We start from the raw sequence: 18,553 nt of genomic DNA, 5'->3' as shown, positions 1-18,553 counted from the left end.
TCGTCCCCACAGAGACATCCACTCTACTCGAGCAGACTATATTTGCGGTTTTGTTTATCTTCGGAAGTCGAATTTATCAAAAACAATATACATCTGATAAACTGAACGATGAGCCAGTCAGATCGCCAGAAAATACCATGTTATTTCGAATATTTTTTTTTTGTTTAGAATAAATGCTACAACTCGAAACGATCAAAATTTATGTATCGCATCGATTTGATCGCCGGCTCTAATCGATATGCTACTTATATGAACAGATTGCTAATATTACGTGTAAATATTGTATATTTCGAGGTAGACGATAAACAAATTTGATTCTCAGTATCGAGTAATCTGTTCAATTGAAAATCATTTCAAAACTTTGTCAACTGAATCTCTTTATATCTTACTATATTATATGTTCCCCGTAAATGCATTATAAGTTCGTGAGCGAGACGATAGCAACTATTTTTGAAATAACGCGCATTTCTGACTGGCGATCGAAAGTATTATGCGAATGAATACATGTATCCTGTCAAATATATTTCAGTCATGGAATATCAATAATTTTTAATCTCTTTGGAATCCGTTGTTTAACAATCCATTTTGTACCGTTAAATTGAACAGTTCACTGACCGCCGGAAAGTGACACACGACATAAGCGACACTTCAACGTGGTCGACAATGCAGTTTCGCGGAAGATGGCAGTTCAAACGAATGATACTGACACTGTCATTCGGACAATTGTTTTAATGACAGAAACGTTCTAGGTAAACCTGTGGGCTTAGCTTATTTTGTTGACATGACATGTATATAGTTGCACAACAACAAATGGAAATTACCTGACCTTGGCGAATCCGAGGGTGTTCGAACAACTTTATCAATTTGCTTTGACGCCTCTTCTTTCTTTCTGTCGTACTCGAGACTATAGTTCTCGTCGGATCTAATCGGCAGAATGCAACGATACGATATTCTTATTCAAGAGATCGAGGGCATAGACGACTATCTCGGCCCAACTTTTCGGTACGTAAACCTCTGATAAAACGATAGATTTCTTATCGGTATTTTGGTCAAAAGACCCGCCCCCGGAACAACCCCTTCACGCAGATGCGATCGCACCCCGCGCATATGCGCACTGGAAGGGTGAAAAACGGGGGTGGTTGTCCCTGTTGTAAAATAAGGACACATTGAATTAGGGTTCTACCATGTCAAGGTTGTCAACTAACCAAGTTGACAATCTATTGTCAAGTATGGTACCCAAGCACGAGTACCTGCTGTATGAAATAGAATCTACAGATACTAATAGTATAGGGCTTGTTTTCAGGTACCACTGTAGCCAGTAATCTCCACAGGGATAACAAACTTAAAGACATAGACAATCTATTGTTGCTGTAAATTCTTGTTTTTTTTAGGGCTATTTACGATGGCCATGAGCATCAAAAATTTATGGAAAAGCTCGACGAACGCATCAAGGCCCATGACAAAGATATCGAACGAATGTGCAACCATCATTATCAAGGTTTCATCGATTCGATAAGGGAACTTCTGCAAGTTCGTTCTCAAGCGCAACAACTCAATGTTAGTCCTCTTCGCAGAGACTCTAAGATTGTCGAATGGCACCTCTCTATAATTCTAATCGCTTTCTGTAGGCAGAGATATTGGAGCTCGACAAGCGTATCACCGCTACTTCCACCAAAGTGATAGAGAAAGGAGAAGAGCTTGTCAGAGCCCGCAAAGTAGAGAGCAACATGGCTGCAGCGGTAGACAGTCTTACCATGTGTCTTCCTGTTTTAGCTGCCTATGCAAAGTTGCAGAAACAATTGAAAGACAAACGTTATTATCCAGCGTTAAAGACACTGGAGCAGTTGGAACATCATGATTTACCAAAAGTAACAAATTATAGATTTTCTTCACAAATTACTCAACAAATACCACAGTGAGTAATGTCACAGGATAAAGCAACATTTGTTTTTACAGCAGAATGTAACTAACCAGTAATTTACACAGAAATGTGTAAGTGACATTAAGCGACTGATAGATTGCAATGATTTTAGACTACGTGAGAATATAAAGGATGCTTCCATGTCTGATTTAAGAGACTTTTTAGAAAACATTAGGAAATACTCGCCGAAAATCGGCGAGGTTGCTATGAGACACGTAAGTGTGGCTTGCATACTGTTCGTTTATTATTTGTTACGTGTATGATGCATTGTGTGTCGATCTTTCGAACAGACGCAAGAACAATTAACTATCGAAGCTGAGATCATCGGTCGTAAAAAGAAGAGACCACAGACCAGAACATCTGTGCCGAACGATGGTGAAGAAGAATTAAGTGCTCAGGATTTAATGGATTTCAGCCCAGTATATCGTTGTATGCACATTTATACGGTACTACGCGAGGGAGAAACGTTTAAAGCGTATTACAGACAGCAAAGGAAACAACAAGCTAGATTAGTTTTACAGTCTCCTATTAATATGGTGAATATCATTGTTGTACTTCCCTTACAGAAGCGGTATTCCCGTCGTGATGTTCATTCAATTTTTATTTTACATTTTTAGCACGAGAGTATAGCTGGCTATCAGACTTACCTCCAAGGAATCGTGGGATTCTTCGTGGTAGAAGATCATATTTTGAATACAGGCAATGGCTTAGCAACAAAGACTTACTTGGATGAACTGTGGTCCATGGCATTGTCCCAGATAGTCAATGCACTCCGTACTCATTCTGTAACTAATTATTATTATAACTATTAGAATTACTAAATCAGAAGAATCGCTAAATTAAATATTAACTACACATTATCCTTTTAGGCATATTGCACGGACGCAAGGTTAATTTTGAGAATAAAAAATCTAATAATGTTGTTCAACACAACTTTAAGAGTAAGCAATCAGTTGCTGTATTATTAATTAATTATACTCCGTACAAATATTTATTTTCTATTTATTTTCTTTTCATGCAGAATTATGGGTATTCTGTAGGACAACTTTGGGATTTGTTGCAAGAAATTCGCGTGCATTACAACGAAGTCTTGATGCAACATTGGGTTCAAGTGTTCAGAGACATTTTAGACGAAGATAGCTTCCTACCGATTCAGGTATGTAGTTGTACGATATATTTTATGCATTTCTGGTATTAAATACCTATTGTATGTATAGGTCTCAGCGCAAAAGGAATACGATGATATTTTGGATTTATTTCCTTATCACGACGAAGAATTAGAGAAATCAGAGTTCCCGAAAAAGTTTCCATTCTCGGATATGGTACCGAAAGTTTACCAGCAAGTCAAGGAGTTCATCTATGCTTGTCTCAAGTTTTCGGAAGATTTGAATTTCACACAAACCGAGATAGACGAAATGATTTGCAAATCAACCAACTTGTTGTTAACGAGAACATTTAGCGGTTGCCTATCATCCTTATTTCGGAAGCCATCGCTGGCTCTCTTACAAGTAGTTCAGATTATCATAAACACAGGGTACCTTGAAAAATCGACAAAGTATTTGGAGGAATTTGTGACTAATATCACAGGGTAGGAATTCAATCATTAGCCAACTGTAGGTAATGATATATATTTGTACAATGGAATAATTATTAATTAACATCGAAATAATATTAAACAGAACACCACACGAGGGACAACTAAGTTGCATGGGCGTCGAGTCAGCTATGTTCCGAGTAGCAAGAGACGACGCCGAGAAACAAATCTGCGAAAAATTAACGAATAAGCTAGACGAGTTTTTGGAGTTAGAAAATTATGACTGGAACCTAGCAGAGCCTCAAGGACATGCATCCGGTTTCATCACTGATCTCATAGCATTCTTGCAAAGTACTTTCACATGTTTCACCAATTTACCTGTAAGTGTTCAGCACAACAAACAATAACATTCCAAGGAATTATAAGAGATAAATATTGATTTTGTCTTCAGGAAGAAGTTGCTCAAGTTGCCTGCAAAGCTGCTTGTTCTCACATAGCGAAGGCTATACTAGCTATACTAGTTAGCGAGGACGTGAAACAAATATCTATGGGTGCTCTTCATCAAGTCAACTTAGATACAATACAGTGTGAACGTACGTGTTTGTTTTATTTTCTCCAGTAAGATGTACAATGTCTGGTTACAGAATGTTCGTAGTTGTACCGAGCCGATAGTTTTTGCACGTAACTTAAAAAAGACACGAAAATTTTTAGAATTTGCCGCCTCGGAACCTGTAGTCGGTTTGCCTGAAGGAACCTTGCTCCAAAATTTCGCACAATTGAGACAATTACTAGATTTGTTTATGAGCTGGGACTGGCCTACTTATTTCCACGACTACGGCCACGAATCGAGTAAATATCATCTGGTGACTCCTAACATGGCTGTGTTGTTGTTAGAGAAGTATGTAGTACCGTACCTTGTTTCGTTCGGAGTAACGTTTCACCGGTATATATATATTTGCATGTAAAAACGTATGTTTTCAGATTAAAAGAATCCGATAAGAAAACCGTATTCGCCGTACTAAAAAAGAGCGAGAGGGATAAGAAGAAATTATTGGAAACCGTATTGAAACAGCTACGCCAATTGGCGCAGACTACTCAGCAGTAAACGAAACCGAAGTCAATATGTATATATACCTCAAGAGAAATTGTAAATACATAATTTTTAATATATACGTCTCCAAGCATAATTCGTCGAAAATTATTGTTATTATAATAAAATGGCTATAAAAGATTTTTCTCATCGATCAGTCCATGTTTTAGTTCCACGATATTGTCACGGTTGTTAAAATAGCGATTCTATGTGACACATCGTAACACATAGATGCGTTAAATGCGTGATTTTCATTGCGTTCATGTGATGTAATGTTTCGATGTTCAATTGCAATTATACATTTCTGTTCGTTAAATCTTGTGACATCGAATTCTAGGCAATTGAATATAATACATCGCTCTCGAGTTACCATACACTTATCATTTTAATCGTTCCCTCCTAAATTGGCATTGTTATATTACATGTAAATCAGTTATATATCGTAAAATAACTGTACAGTAGAGAAAGTATGACGTATAAAGTCCCAATTCCTAAGTCTTACAGATGCAATCATCGTTAGAAATATTAAGAAAAGAAAAAAACAAAAAATACATCGATATAACTCCACTATTCTAATGTCATCAGATTTCTTGTATTGATTTAATGGTATTGAATGTTCATTGCCAAATTATAAAGTAAATACATACGTAGATAGATAATTATATTACGAATAATAAAATAGATTAAATACAAATCAACATTAATTCCTGTAAAGTAATACCAAGAGCTTAGTGCTTGATTTAAGAATCAATTCGATAAGTATCTTTTAATAGACATAAAACAAATTAATAATATGCATATATAGACCAATTTATGATGCGTGTGGCACAATTTCATTGATGACGTATAATGATCAAAACTAATCATCAATATTGTCGGGATCCACATCATCGGGTAGCATGGAATACTTGTTGGAAGCTACGAAATTCTGCAATGAAGTAAGTTATATATAAGCAATGCATCAAAATTATCATCATTATCATCGTCGTCACAAATATTCGTTAATATTTTTCAACTTACTGGAGCTTGCTCATCTTTTGCCTTTGACATTCTGCTGACATCATCTTTATCTCTGTCTTTTCGATCTCTATAAATGCATATCAAAATTGTATACCGATTTTTCTAAATAAAAATTACCTATATCAAAATTTAAAAAAAAAGGGAAGATTTACCTGTCCGATCCACGGATATCATTTGATCTTTGGGGTCCTTTTGGAAGTGGAGGTCCACTGCGAAAAGAGGGTGGACCTCTGGAGTCCGCGTATTGGTCTAGATCAAACAAAATTTATATGAAAAATCGTATGGACTACTTCATTCCGAAATCAACGAAATAAAAATTACCAGAATGAGCTGGCTGACTTTGCGGTGCTGATCTTTCATTTCGTCGACCTCTGTCGTCTTCGGTTCGCCAAGCTAGTCGACCCCTCTCTTTTTCCTTGTCGTCACGACCTTCCTAAAAGAATTAAAACAAACATTTTGTAAAGTATGCAGTATCGATGAGTGCAAGTCGAAAAATGGTACACGCGTTGGATACGTACTCCATTACGCCTGCCCCAAATCCCATCTTTCCCACGTTTCTCTGGATCGCTGAAATATAACAGATTAGCAACTCATTTTATTTAGATACTTCGATAGTATTAATAGTTGACAGATTCAACTTACCCGTCTCTCTCATCTCTGAACTTCGATTCCGAATTCAATTTAGCAAGACGTTCTTCGATCTCTCTCTCCCTGGCTGCTGTATCTACTGGTCTTGCTGCACCGAATATATTGGTTGATGGAGCAGAAGAAGGAGCATGAGTAGAAGTGGGTGTAGGTGCAGGTGCAGGTGCTGATGCAGGTGTCGGAGAAGACGCAGGAGCAGGAGCAGGAGTGCTTGCAGGAGTAGGAGCAGGAGCTGGAGCAGGAGCTGGAGCAGGAGCTGGAGCAGGAGTTGAAGCTGGAGCAGATGGAGGACCATCTTTTACGGGTTGGTCTTCTTTCGCAGCACCAGCTTCCACAGGTTTCGTACGGGGTTGTAGTTGGAGTTTTGGTCTACCCCTTGAATCAGCTGAAACATGGAATTCACTTCTGTAGGGAAAAGCTTCTGGAAGATATTGAATTCATAACATCTATTTCATCTATGTTTCGAGTAATAGTAATATCGATTACGTTTACTGTCCATAGGCGGTGGTTGTTTACGCGCACCGTCTCTGTCGTACTCAGCATCGTTGTAATTACGACGGGGTCCGAAGCCGCTCCTTCTGTCCCCGTCTCTGTCTCTGCTACCTCTGTCATAGCGAGACCATTCTCTGTCCTTATCATCGTCTCTGAATCCACCTCTGTCTCGCATCATTGGCCTTCCTCTGTCGTTGTTCTCACGCCAACCACCAGGCTTGTTGTTATCGAAATCGGAGGCTAAACGATGAAGACTTTATTAATATTTTTGCTTTAACCAGTAATAGCGACTATATTCCAAAATGATTGATTGCAGTACCTTCACGATCATCTCTTCTATCTCTGTCCCTGTTATCATACCGACTTCGGTACGAATCTCCATCCGCAGGTATACTTTCTCTTGGACCGCTTCTCCAATCTCCAGATGTACGCTCCGGATCATCGTAAGCATCTCTACGATTATCTCTACCCATACGACCGCCGCGGCGATCATCGTTCGAGCTGTTCACCACATCGATTCGTACTCTTCTTGTTTTCATAGACTGTGAACGAGAGACGACATGTATCCACGCGATTCATATTCAATAATGTTCTTCTTGTTGCTTCTATTTTAGAACAAGAGACTTACGGTATTCGGTAAATTAAGAGCATCGATTAAACTCTGACGATCTTCGAATTCAATATACCCATACCCCTTCAGTTTGGTTGAATCTTTTGGTAGACGTATATTAACGATCTAGAAAGTAACAATAATATAAAGGATTCTAACAAATTAAACATCTTGACGCTAATGAAGAAAATAATCTGACCTTCATGTCTGCAAAAAATTCTGCTAGATAATCCTCATCCACATCGTAAGGAAGATTAGAAAGAGATGCTACAAAAGGAGGATTGGTTGGGACATCGTTGTCGAGACCTCGTGGATCTCTTGCAGCCCTTGGAGCGGTAGGTAAGACCACGGGCTCCTTGCTGCTCCTCGATGAATAACCTTCTACCGCAAATTAACGGTTACTAGTGGTAGTCGACTATCATTGTTAAACTTTGGAAAACTAACTAATTATTAAGAAATCCCGAATTATTTATTTTTGATTTGTTTAAATGTTTATTTAATAACTCCTTAATAAAAAGAACACGAGAATCTTAATGTATATGCGAAAGCTCTAACATTTTCTTTGTACATAATTAAAGAAATTTTCTACATTTCATCTTTTATTCTATGCTTGATTACTAATTCTAAAATTTCTCTTTCTCCAAAAGTTATCTTATACGAATAAAGATGTATTATTATTATTATTATTGTTATTTATTGTAAACATCGTTGAAAATGATTGCAAAGATATATTTAAATAAAACGGCGACAGACGAAATATTTATGAATTTGTTTTACCGTGATCATCTTCTATATCATCTGCCCAACTCATTGGTTTCATTGGCACAGTGGCTGTTGAACTCCCATCAGCCAAATACGTCATTAAATCTACGGTTTTGCCCTTCTTCTTCTTTCCTTTCTTGCCTGGAACGAACGAACGCGTGCGTCAATCGACGTTTTCGAACGAGATCTTTAATGCATAGTACTACAATATTGAAAGCATGCTGCATCCAGCAAGAAGTTTGGTTATGTCGCAATAAAATGGTAAAAGCGTATCAACAGGAACGATTCCGGCGTTCGTAATACGAATCGACGAATGTAACTCGCAGCGTTGATCTGTATTTTCAATGAAAAATTTACCTGCAGACATGATCGCAGCTCGAATCTAACCGAATGTAAATGAAATCCGCGTTTCGATGGTGCACAGGACCAACCTCAGGATCCATAAGGCATGAAACACGTTTTAGAAGGACGCATGTCGGCCAACATTGGACATCGGGAATTTCGGAGGCACCGTAAAACATGCGTGCTCTCGTCGTGTCCGTACACATTTTCTAAGCACTTTGCTCCGAACGAATGTTATATATCGAAATAAATCTATACAGTTTTCGAAGTTGTCGATTATAAAAATAACTTTTCATTCTTGCCGTTACATTGAATATGCGAAACGATCAATCGACAGTTTCGAACATTTCGGTCATATGTTATATATCGTATGATTAGCCATTCGACGGATGAACGTTGACGCAACATCGTGAAACGATATTGCAATTTTCTCAGCGACATCGAAATTTTTTTTTTTTTCGAAGAAAATTTCGGTCGTTAAGTATGGGAAATGCATGAAATGATCGATAAGATGTTTATTGGTGACGACGGTTACGTTTCCGATGTTGGTGGTGACCATCTATAGAAAGTTTCGGAACGCACGATTCAGTCCAACACGGCCAGTAGAGCGCCGACTGTAACACGCTCTGTGCTCTGTACAGGAAGCAAGAAGCAACTGCAAAGGAGACCCATAGTCACGTGATTGTAACATAGTGTGCTGAAGACATGGCGGACAAAGACGATAATGAGAAGACCATCGCCGAAGACTTGGTTGTCACCAAGTATAAAATGGCCGGCGGGATCGTGAACCGTAAGGAAACGACTTAACGTTCTCTAATGAACCGCAGAATCGAAAACTGGCTCAGTCCCATAAAACCACAAGCCCCATAATGTTCTATTTTCCGGTTGGCCATATGGAATGTGGCGCGCTAATGCCGGGCCCCCTTACCATGTGGGATAGACCAGCCTTGACTATTACACGTTTCGATAACTCATCGATAACTAACGTATTCCACGTTTTTTTGAATGCTCGATCGAATAGAAAATTTCGTGTGATTTTCTACTCGATCCAACGACTCGTTTATTATCAGTTCTTATCTGCAACTGAAATCAGCTCTTTTCACGTTCTCACTTGTGGACCACGACTCGCTCGTTCCGCTGCCGTCTCTTACCATTTTCCTACAAGTTATCGAACGATCGATTAACTGTTTTCCTGTTACCGAATTTATTTTCCGTTAGTTTGTGATCGTAGAACCACTGATCCATCGCTCGTATGTTGACCAACATTTACGAACATTACAAATTGTTTTTCAATTGCGCATAACACGATTCTTTATTGAATTTTACTCCGATCGTATCGAATAAACGATTATTTCTCTTTGTAGGAGTACTAAAGGAAGTTTTAGATAAATGTGTTGTTGGAGCATCCGTAAGAGAGATATGCGAGTACGGAGACAAATTGTTACTAGAAGAGACTAGTAGAGTTTTTAAGAAAGAGAAAGAACTGAAGAAGGGAATCGCTTTCCCTACATGCATATCGGTTAATAATTGTATTTGTCATTTCTCACCGATTGCCAGCGAACCGGATGTTCTCCTTAAAGACGAGGACTTGGTAAAAGTGTGAGTTCATCGTTTGAGTATTTATGATCGCAACTTTACAAGAAAACAATGCGTACAATTGTTTTCATAAAAAATACTTGTATAATTTTTAGAGACCTTGGGGCGCACATTGATGGCTTCATAGCAGTTGTTGCACACACTATTGTTATAGGTTCATCGACAGAAAAAAAAGTTACTGGTAGAAGGGCAGATGTAGTGTTAGCTGCACATTACGCATCCCAAGCTGCGTTAAGGCTTCTGAAGCCAGGTACAGAGGTAAGACTCCAGTTTGATATAAGACGAATACCATGCAAACAGCTATAACAATTGTTTATGTAACGGTTTCTTTTTTTTTTTTGTAGACTTACACGATAACAGGCACAGTAGAAAAAATTTGCGAGGCATACAAATGTAAACCCATAGAGGGTATGTTGAGCCATCAATTGAAACAGTTCAAAATTGATGGGGAGAAAACAATAATTCAAAATCCGAATGATGCACAGAAGAAGGAACACGAAAAGTATACTCTCGAAACTCACGAGGTGTTTAATTAAACGCAACTCAATTAAACGTTTTAGTACGAACCAAAGAAAGGGTCTATATTTTCTGAATATCTTTCACAGGTATATGCAATGGATGTCGTGGTGAGTACCGGTGAAGGTGTAGGCAGAGAACAAGACACCCGCGTCACGATATTTAAGAAAACAGAAGAAACATATCAGCTAAAACTGAAAGCGTCGCGTATGTTTTACTGTGAAGTCACTCATAAACACGGCTTGATGCCGTTCAACTTACGCACTTTTGAAGACGAGAAAAAAGCAAAAATGGCGGTGGGGGAATGCGTGAGTCATAGGCTGATCGAACCATTCCATGTACGTTTTAATGAAACATCTTTCTTTTCTCATTCGTTTTATTCATATAGTGTACTCGAGGTATACGTATATTTATTGTTCCAGGTATTGTACGAAAAGCCAAATGAATTCGCCGCGCAATTCAAATTCACGGTACTGTTAATGCCAAACGGGCCACACAAAATAACAGGACTACCTTTCGACCTCGATACTTATCAGTCCGACTGCGTTGTCGAAGATCGAGAATTGAAGGTATATTATTGAGTATTTTCTTGGGTGATAATCCAATTTTTCTTTCTCATTAACCGATATATCGGTTTTGTTTCAGACTCTGTTGTACACCTCGGCAAACCCGAAATCAGCGAAGAAGAAGAAAAAGAAGGCTGAGAAGTCTGTAGGTGAAGTGGCAATGGAAGTCGACGCCAAGGCCTAACACAACCATTTTAGCGTTCATCATAACGTTTTGACATCGTGCACTTTATGTTACTTTTCGTTTATTAGCTTCAGAGCAGAAACTGGACACTATTCAACGTCATTGTCCGTTTGTACCTGTTCCGTCATAGGAACGTGTCATTATAGAAACTATGAGCCTTCGCATCGTTCTGCCTGTCTAACACCACCAGAAAAATCATTGTTAATCGTATAATACATGCATACTTTTTTTTTTATCAATTGAGAAAAGTGTCGAGTTTTCTGCCCTGTGAGAATTCGATCTTACAAAACACATTATGCAGCCACTTATCCGACATTTACGTTTTTATACCCGGATTATCTTTTAATGGACCATGGTATTATATAATACTGAACAATGATTATTCATAAGACATTATGCAGCTGATCTGTATTACATTTTGAGTATGTGGAACTTGTTTCGCAAGAATAATGGTCGATTTTGTGACTGTATTTGTGCGAACTAGATCAACCGAGCCAGAAAGTGGAATCGCACGTGCATTCATATTGTTTCTTTCTTAGGAGAAACAACAATAAAGTACGATTTTTATTTCGTAAATATTCTTGCATTCTAACGAAAGTATATTATATGTTAAACGATATGTCCGTTTGAAATTTCAATTGAACGAAAATGAAAAAGAATAACTTGGTCGGAGTCGCTGCTAACCACCGTTATTGAATGCACTGCCAACGTTCGTCACGATTCACTTTGACACCGTTGCTGGTTTTGCACTAGTTAATTTTTCGATCTCGTGTCTAGTAAATGGGAATCACCATTCAAGAAAGAAAGAAAGAAAAGAAGAAGAAAAAAAAGTAACATCTAACGTTGAATTGTACAATTGGAATGGAAATGTTCACATTCGAATTCCGTATAAACAATGAAAATGCCAATGGACTCACGGATTATTTAGTTGTAAAGCTATATCCCAACCGTCAGAAAATATTTTATTCTATTCATTCAGTTGAAATCCGCGCTTTCAGCGAGAGTTCTCGTAACTTTACAATCACAGGTGCACCTCGTGTTATTCACGTTCGAGTGAAAAGAAAAGAAAACTAAAACGAAAACATGATTCGAAGAACAGAAACTATTCTTCTTTGAGAATATGCTCGTCTTGTCGTGGTGAAAGGCGAAAATTATGAAATATTATAACAATGTAATGATAGTTTTGTATGAGGAGGATAGATAATGTATCTGTTATAGATATTTTTTCTACTCAAGTTGTGCATATGTCGAATGTTACCGAGTGTGCTTGTAAAACAAAAGATGTCTTAGGCCATCGTGCACTGTCCTTCCTTTGCCCAGATTCGAATACCTTCTTTTCGTTAGATTTAATACGATACTTAGCGTAGACGTATTCAAGTATTTATCAAATATTGGAAAAGTCTTTAAGGAAACACATGCAATTACCAGTGAGAGAAACAATAGAGAGTTACACTTATCCGATACTTTTCTTGCACGGAGGTCAAAGGTCGAAATGTCAACGATGCAAACGAGGACTGTGCACAAAGTTCATACCGAACATAAAATTTAAATATGGTGATATGAAATTGTTATTAAAAGAAACTTAATAACAAGCTAATAAGTATAGATTTTGACAAGTGCATATTTCTTTTTTTTTCTCATTCTTGAGATATAGTGGCATACTAATGCATAATCTGTAAGATACTGTCTACTTCCGAAGGTACAGGAAAACTCTTAGATTACAAATTGCTGTCGAACAAGATAGAATGTTATGGATTATGACTTACCAGGTTTTCTGTGCCTATACGATCTCTGATGAAAGTGACAACGCAACATCAGAAATATAGAAACGTATTTGCAATCGTGTCTTTATTGTTAATCTAACAGCTACGTCGTGTAAACTAACATAGTTTTAATATTCGCTTCTGTTACGTTTAAGGAGGTAGGCAATGACAATTAGTACTACTAAAAAGAAAAACGAAAATAACAATACCAATTTATTATAGAAATTTAGAGTGAACTAATATTAAAACTATGTTACCGTGTGATACTTATTTTATAGATTCGTCGGAAACGATGCTACATCGAAGATGTTCTGATTTTGCCGATCAAGTTTTATCTTCTTAACATTTTTAAAACCGATAAGAAAGGTTGATATAAATACTGTAAATACACGATGACGATTGTAGCCATAAAGTCGTGAACCAAACGAAAGAGTTTTATGATTAGAGCTTAAGATATCTAACTTAAATTATACGAATTTTAATTTCAACACAACTGTATTAGGGGTGGTGATGTCGGCAACATTGATCTCAGTACCGTTTTTCAGACCAAGATCAACTAACGTTTTCTGTAAGTTCTCACGAGTTTTCTCCTCGATGCTTGCAACAGTTTGCATATATAAAGTTTTATTTTTCCCATTGATGTTGGCGGTAAGACCCGGATTTTTCATTTGCAAGTCGGGTCTTTCGCAAAGAAGCTCTATCAGGTCCCTTAATTTAAATTTCGAGTGTGGAATCTCGATTTCTTTCGGAATCTGGCTACATGCTACGCAATCTTCTTTTCTCTCTGCCTCGTAAGTGTACGTATAGATTCCGTCTAAATTGTTCAGTACCTTCCAAAGAAAATTACTTTTTAACTAGAATATAAAGTGTGCGCTTGGTAAATACTACAGTCGCATAATTACCATGTAATTGTTTAACGAGGCACTACAACTGCTAGCAAGCTTGAACGCTTCTGTAGCACAAGTTGCCGCGATCACAGCGTTCGTTGATGCTACTGCAGGTATAATATTTTTAACGACACCCTGCACCAGTCTGTACGTTAAACCCTGTATACCGAATTGCGTTGCCCTCTCAATGGACTTTTCATAGATCCAGTTTATATGCTGAGGATCGTCTCCGTCTATCGGACAATTTAATGGATTTTCCTTCGGCCACTGAATTACTTTCACATACTCTATACAATGCTCCGGTAAACGTGGAGTATTTGCTATTGTGCATAACGGATATGTGACCTATACTCGGAGGTAATTGCAATTAGAATACAGATAGTTGTACAGATATAGATGCAATCTATAGAAAGATACAAGTAGATCGTTCACCTGAGGTGGATAGAGATCTAAGGTGCATTCAATGCACGCGGTTAGACCAGGCAAAATCACCCTCACGTTTCCTTTAAAGCCCTCAGTGCCACCGTCGATCATCGGTATGATACTAGACTTATCTAACTCTCCATTTTCGTAGATCAAAAGGGAGAGGAGCATGCCGTTGATCCATCTCCTCGCAACAATCGAATCTAAGCCGCAAACTATTATGTGAAATTGCCTGTAAAACTCCTCGTCTTTGTCCTGTATTTTGCAACAGTGCGGTACAACATTGGTGCCCGGTATTCGGGTATTCACAAATCGCGCGGCTACATCCGCCTTCGACGATCCGATATCTTTGTGACGAAACAGAAACTGTCTGCAATTTTAATTCATTCAGTTGCCATACCATACCATTCGAAACTCTACATCGGTGTCCGATTAAATGTTTTGTCATACCGGTTTAGGTTAGACAATTCAATCGTGTCCATGTCGATTATGTGAATATGTCTGAACCCCATCAGGGCTAGATCTTTGAGCAACTCGCATCCTAAGCCGCCAGCACCGATAACCAGGATCTTGCAATTTTCTGACAAAAATTGCAAGGTCTCCGACGACGGTTCGAAATCCGGTCTGCAAAAAGGACCGGATCTCTCTAATATTTTACGCAAATTGCTCCACCGCCTATGCGTATGGTCAGACCCCATGATTGAAAATCAATGTAATCTCGCGCGACCAAGATCACTGTAACAAATCCAAATAAATCAATTTCAACAGAACATTGTCTATATACACACTGCCTCTAAACATAACCTATTCATTCGAGTCGGGTGCACTAAGGCTAGGCAACCCGTGATACAGCAGCGACATCGAACCGCCTGTTTTCGGCACTTCTCGTAGTTTGGTTATTAATGTATATATAGAGGAAATTTTTTACAGACAATTATATGTACCAATATAGTTACTAATTTTAACAAAAAAACAAATTTTTAGAAAAAAAATGTATTGTTAAAAATTACCAAATTTATTTTTAAAAACTAACAAGTTTAGAACAAAATTAATAATAAATGAACCATATGTAAAATTAACAATAATAAACTTAAACAAATTATAATACTAGTGAATAAAATGAATAAACTTAACAAAACGCTATTCGCTATCCGAGTCATTCTCAGTACTTTGATTGCGACCCAAAATCATTGACTCTCGTGATTTTGCACATCTCGATCTATCCTTACATTCTTATTACTTTTTTTTTTTTTATTGTGTATATTTCATATCGTAATATACACGAATATTGAACTTTTCCAGTAAATTCCCCACTGTAACTGTGGCGAACAAATGGCAAAATTTTTTACAACCAAATTTGTTTACAAATGTATACTTATTGTTAATTATTCACAGAAAATGAAATTTAACAATATAACTAATACATTTAAAAAGAAAATAACAAATTTTTCACGATAGATCCTAAAGGAAAGGTACGGACACTTCTTAAAAAGTTTATAAAATTGAGAGTCGCAAAAAGTCGCAGACAAAACTATGAAATTCTTAAACTATAATAAGTAATGTATCCGAATATGCATGAATCTCAGGACATATTTTGCCGTTTTTGTTTTATGTTAATTTGAAATTTTATATGCAATTAACAAATAAAACCACCGTTGAAAATTTGTACAAAAAATAAATCTGCTTTATTAAATGTAAAAAGAATGCATATTCCTTGGTAAGCACTTTCCATTACACAGAATTATTATTGCACATTTACAGTTAATATAATATTTTTCGATTTTTGGCACTTTAGAGAGTTCCATGGCCAAATTTTTTTACAAAAATCTAAATTTGGTTACTAACGCATATGTAATGGTAATTAGTCACAAAAAGTTAAATGTAACAATAAAATTAAGTTGAAAAAAAAATTATTTTTATGCATAAAAAAAAAATTGTTAAATGATTTTTAAATGAATAATAATATGAATTTCCTGCTAATATGCAATTCTGCCAAAGGAAATTTTCGTGCATCGTCAAATAAAAATGTAGTGAGATGTGCCGACTTGTCCGCACTGTGCGTCGTCCCGCGGTGCAAACCTGCAACCCGACAACAAGCAACGTCGGTAAAAACGTGTCGCAAAGCAGCAGTAGGTAGATTTCCGTGTATTTTTCAATCACCTCGAGAAGAGCCGTTCCCAAAAGGAATTTGAATCAACGGGTACTTCGATCGGCGGCTCTGTTTACGAGAACATCTCGTTTGTTCGTTCCGAAGTTCAACGTTCGATTAAATTATTCCTTTCCTACGATCGGACGGGAACGATCTAACGCTGCGAAACGGACCGTTTTTTTCCCCAGCGAATTATTTTCCCATCGAATTCATTCGTCAAACTCTTTTTCTCGGTCCAGTGAGCATCGTTCGCGTACCGTTTCTCGAGCAGACCGCCTCCCATCACGGCGTGTCAACGCCTCGTCTGCAAATCGATATGTAAATCGGTGTTGCACGGACGAAATACGGTGAGTGTCGACTGCAGACAGTGTTCCCGACGGATTAAAAACGATCGAGTAGTTACATGACAGGATCACGCCGCTCTCGTACGTTGATCGCGAAATTTTCGCGACGCTTCCTGCGATACGGGAATCCGGGTCCTTCGGAAATTCGCTGATCGACGATCGTGTCGCGCGTTATTACACGGTGCGGGTACACCAGGGTGTACACACAATATACAGGGTGTTCGACAATTTGCCTATAGAAACAGTCTTTCCGTTTCCATTCGATTCAATCGAACCTTTGCGACCTTTCGTACCAATCGGCCATTGAACGCGCGTGGCGCAGCATTCATTGATCCGCAAGGACTACAACGCTGTTTGTAAACATTATTGTTTGCATACAAAGGAGGTCGACGCTACTCAGCGCATCCGACAGGCGTTACGTAAAAACGAAGGAAATCAAATCGCTAGTGTTTTGTAGTATAGCCTCAGCCGGCTCGATTAATAATTAAGGGCCCGGGAGAGTCACGTGACTTCTGAATTTATAATTTCCATTCACAGCCTTCAGACACAGACTTAAGATCCGTATTGGTCTTGATCCGATTTTAAGTCTGTGACTAAACTTGTCGCATTTTTTCTCTGTATTATTCAAGTTTTTGGCTTTATTTCGCGGAGAATCAAGACCAAATATAGCTCAATTTGTAGCTGGAGATATTCATCCAGAAAACTCATCCAATGGCATAAAAATGCTTGGATCTAACGCTTATATTACCAAATATCTGCATAATCTCGGCATCTCCTGACCAGCGCGCACTAGATTGAACCTTTCTCTTTCAAATCCCTTTCAAGGCCCTTTACCAGCGACAAAATATTCTTATATAAGGACGAAAACTTGAGGCACGTAAAACCATTTTTCGCCTATTTTTGTCGGTAATGTAGTCACTCTACCTTATCGCGAATCTACGAAGACCGGGCCCTTAGATAAAAGGAAATCCCACCTGCGGGTCTTTACAAAATCTTTCAAGTGGACGATTTGCAACGAACGATTTCCTCAAGTACAGCCGGACAAGTTACAGTACTTGTCTACAGTGGATCGAAATTGTACAACGATCCACCCCTTTCGAACGCCTTCAATCTGGCAAGGTGACCTATCGGAGATCGCGGAACAAAACTTTCAGCTCATTTTCCTCAAAAATCTTTTTTTCAGTACTGGGAATATACTAGATGATTTAAGTACCGTGCGGTCTGCTCGAGCCGAGTCTGCCGACAGTGAGTGAGGCGGTAGAGCGCGAGGCAAGTAGGATTCGCGTCGCAAAGTGTTGGAGCACCCTGTATGCTGTATGCGCGGTGGTCATCCCCCTTCTGGGAACCGGGGAGAAGGACGAGCGATGCGGGACGCACAGCTGGAGAACGAAAATGTCGCGCTTTCTGCTCACGGCGAGCAAGGGGATAGGCTGTTGTTGCTCGGCGGCTGGGTGCCGGCGTAGTGCGCTGGCGTCGCGGTTGAACGCGGGCGTCGAGCGGGTTCGCGGGCATCAGGGGGGCACGAGTCGCTTCGGCTTGGCTTTTGCGTGTGGAACGGAAGCGCGGGATTGCTCGTTCGATTCGATTCGAGCCGACGCCGACGCCGACGTCGACTCCGAGTCCGACGCGACGTTGAAGCGACGCTACACGCCGGAATATCGCCACACTGGCTCTCGGGGCGACGACGCGACGTGCTCTTCGTGTGTTTA

General features: G+C 38.7%; 4 protein-coding genes across 7 annotated transcripts; 2 read left to right on the top strand and 2 right to left on the bottom strand.

Moving 5' to 3' along the window:
• Positions 1 to 450: 450 nt before the first annotated feature.
• Positions 451 to 4,689, top strand: Sec15 (exocyst complex component Sec15). 2 transcript variants are annotated; one of them, XM_076799267.1, is made up of 13 exons: positions 451 to 1,002; positions 1,392 to 1,557; positions 1,629 to 1,915; positions 2,034 to 2,136; positions 2,212 to 2,457; positions 2,539 to 2,706; positions 2,791 to 2,862; positions 2,943 to 3,077; positions 3,139 to 3,509; positions 3,601 to 3,835; positions 3,907 to 4,048; positions 4,167 to 4,353; positions 4,437 to 4,689. In XM_076799267.1, the coding sequence occupies exons 1-13, from the start codon at positions 935 to 937 to the stop codon at positions 4,558 to 4,560; spliced, it is 2,304 nt and encodes a 767-aa protein (XP_076655382.1). In that variant the 5' UTR covers positions 451 to 934; the 3' UTR covers positions 4,561 to 4,689. The 2 variants fall into 2 exon arrangements, with proteins under 2 accessions (XP_076655382.1, XP_076655381.1); XM_076799266.1 differs by lacking the exon at positions 451 to 1,002 and adding an exon at positions 1,101 to 1,303.
• A 500-nt stretch (positions 4,690 to 5,189) lies between these two features.
• Eif4b (eukaryotic translation initiation factor 4B) lies at positions 5,190 to 8,650 on the bottom strand. Of its 3 annotated transcripts, none has more exons than XM_076799268.1 (12): positions 8,432 to 8,650; positions 8,090 to 8,215; positions 7,512 to 7,693; positions 7,331 to 7,438; positions 7,022 to 7,244; positions 6,697 to 6,942; positions 6,208 to 6,595; positions 6,084 to 6,132; positions 5,887 to 5,998; positions 5,718 to 5,814; positions 5,566 to 5,632; positions 5,190 to 5,473 (listed from the first exon to the last, which is right to left on the bottom strand). In XM_076799268.1, the coding sequence occupies exons 1-12, from the start codon at positions 8,439 to 8,441 to the stop codon at positions 5,405 to 5,407; spliced, it is 1,677 nt and encodes a 558-aa protein (XP_076655383.1). In that variant the 5' UTR covers positions 8,442 to 8,650; the 3' UTR covers positions 5,190 to 5,404. The 3 variants fall into 3 exon arrangements, with proteins under 3 accessions (XP_076655383.1, XP_076655385.1, XP_076655384.1); XM_076799270.1 differs by having other exon boundaries at positions 6,703 to 6,942; positions 8,432 to 8,649; XM_076799269.1 differs by having other exon boundaries at positions 7,512 to 7,690; positions 8,432 to 8,647.
• Positions 8,651 to 9,001: 351 nt separating this feature from the next.
• Positions 9,002 to 13,211, top strand: LOC143360441 (proliferation-associated protein 2G4). The gene is made up of 7 exons (XM_076799272.1): positions 9,002 to 9,206; positions 9,781 to 10,015; positions 10,108 to 10,270; positions 10,357 to 10,536; positions 10,618 to 10,866; positions 10,951 to 11,097; positions 11,174 to 13,211. Exons 1-7 carry the CDS (start codon positions 9,122 to 9,124, stop codon positions 11,276 to 11,278), a joined length of 1,164 nt encoding a protein of 387 aa, XP_076655387.1. The 5' UTR covers positions 9,002 to 9,121; the 3' UTR covers positions 11,279 to 13,211.
• Uba3 (Ubiquitin-like activating enzyme 3) lies at positions 11,518 to 15,213 on the bottom strand. The gene is made up of 4 exons (XM_076799271.1): positions 14,802 to 15,213; positions 14,361 to 14,721; positions 13,944 to 14,273; positions 11,518 to 13,871 (listed from the first exon to the last, which is right to left on the bottom strand). Exons 1-4 carry the CDS (start codon positions 15,047 to 15,049, stop codon positions 13,509 to 13,511), a joined length of 1,302 nt encoding a protein of 433 aa, XP_076655386.1. The 5' UTR covers positions 15,050 to 15,213; the 3' UTR covers positions 11,518 to 13,508.
• Positions 15,214 to 18,553: the final 3,340 nt, after the last annotated feature.

The sequence above is a fragment of the Halictus rubicundus genome, chromosome 13, assembly GCF_050948215.1.
Source record: "Halictus rubicundus isolate RS-2024b chromosome 13, iyHalRubi1_principal, whole genome shotgun sequence".
Classification (NCBI taxonomy): domain Eukaryota; kingdom Metazoa; phylum Arthropoda; class Insecta; order Hymenoptera; family Halictidae; genus Halictus; species Halictus rubicundus.
This window is presented reverse-complemented; position numbering and strand designations above follow the sequence as displayed.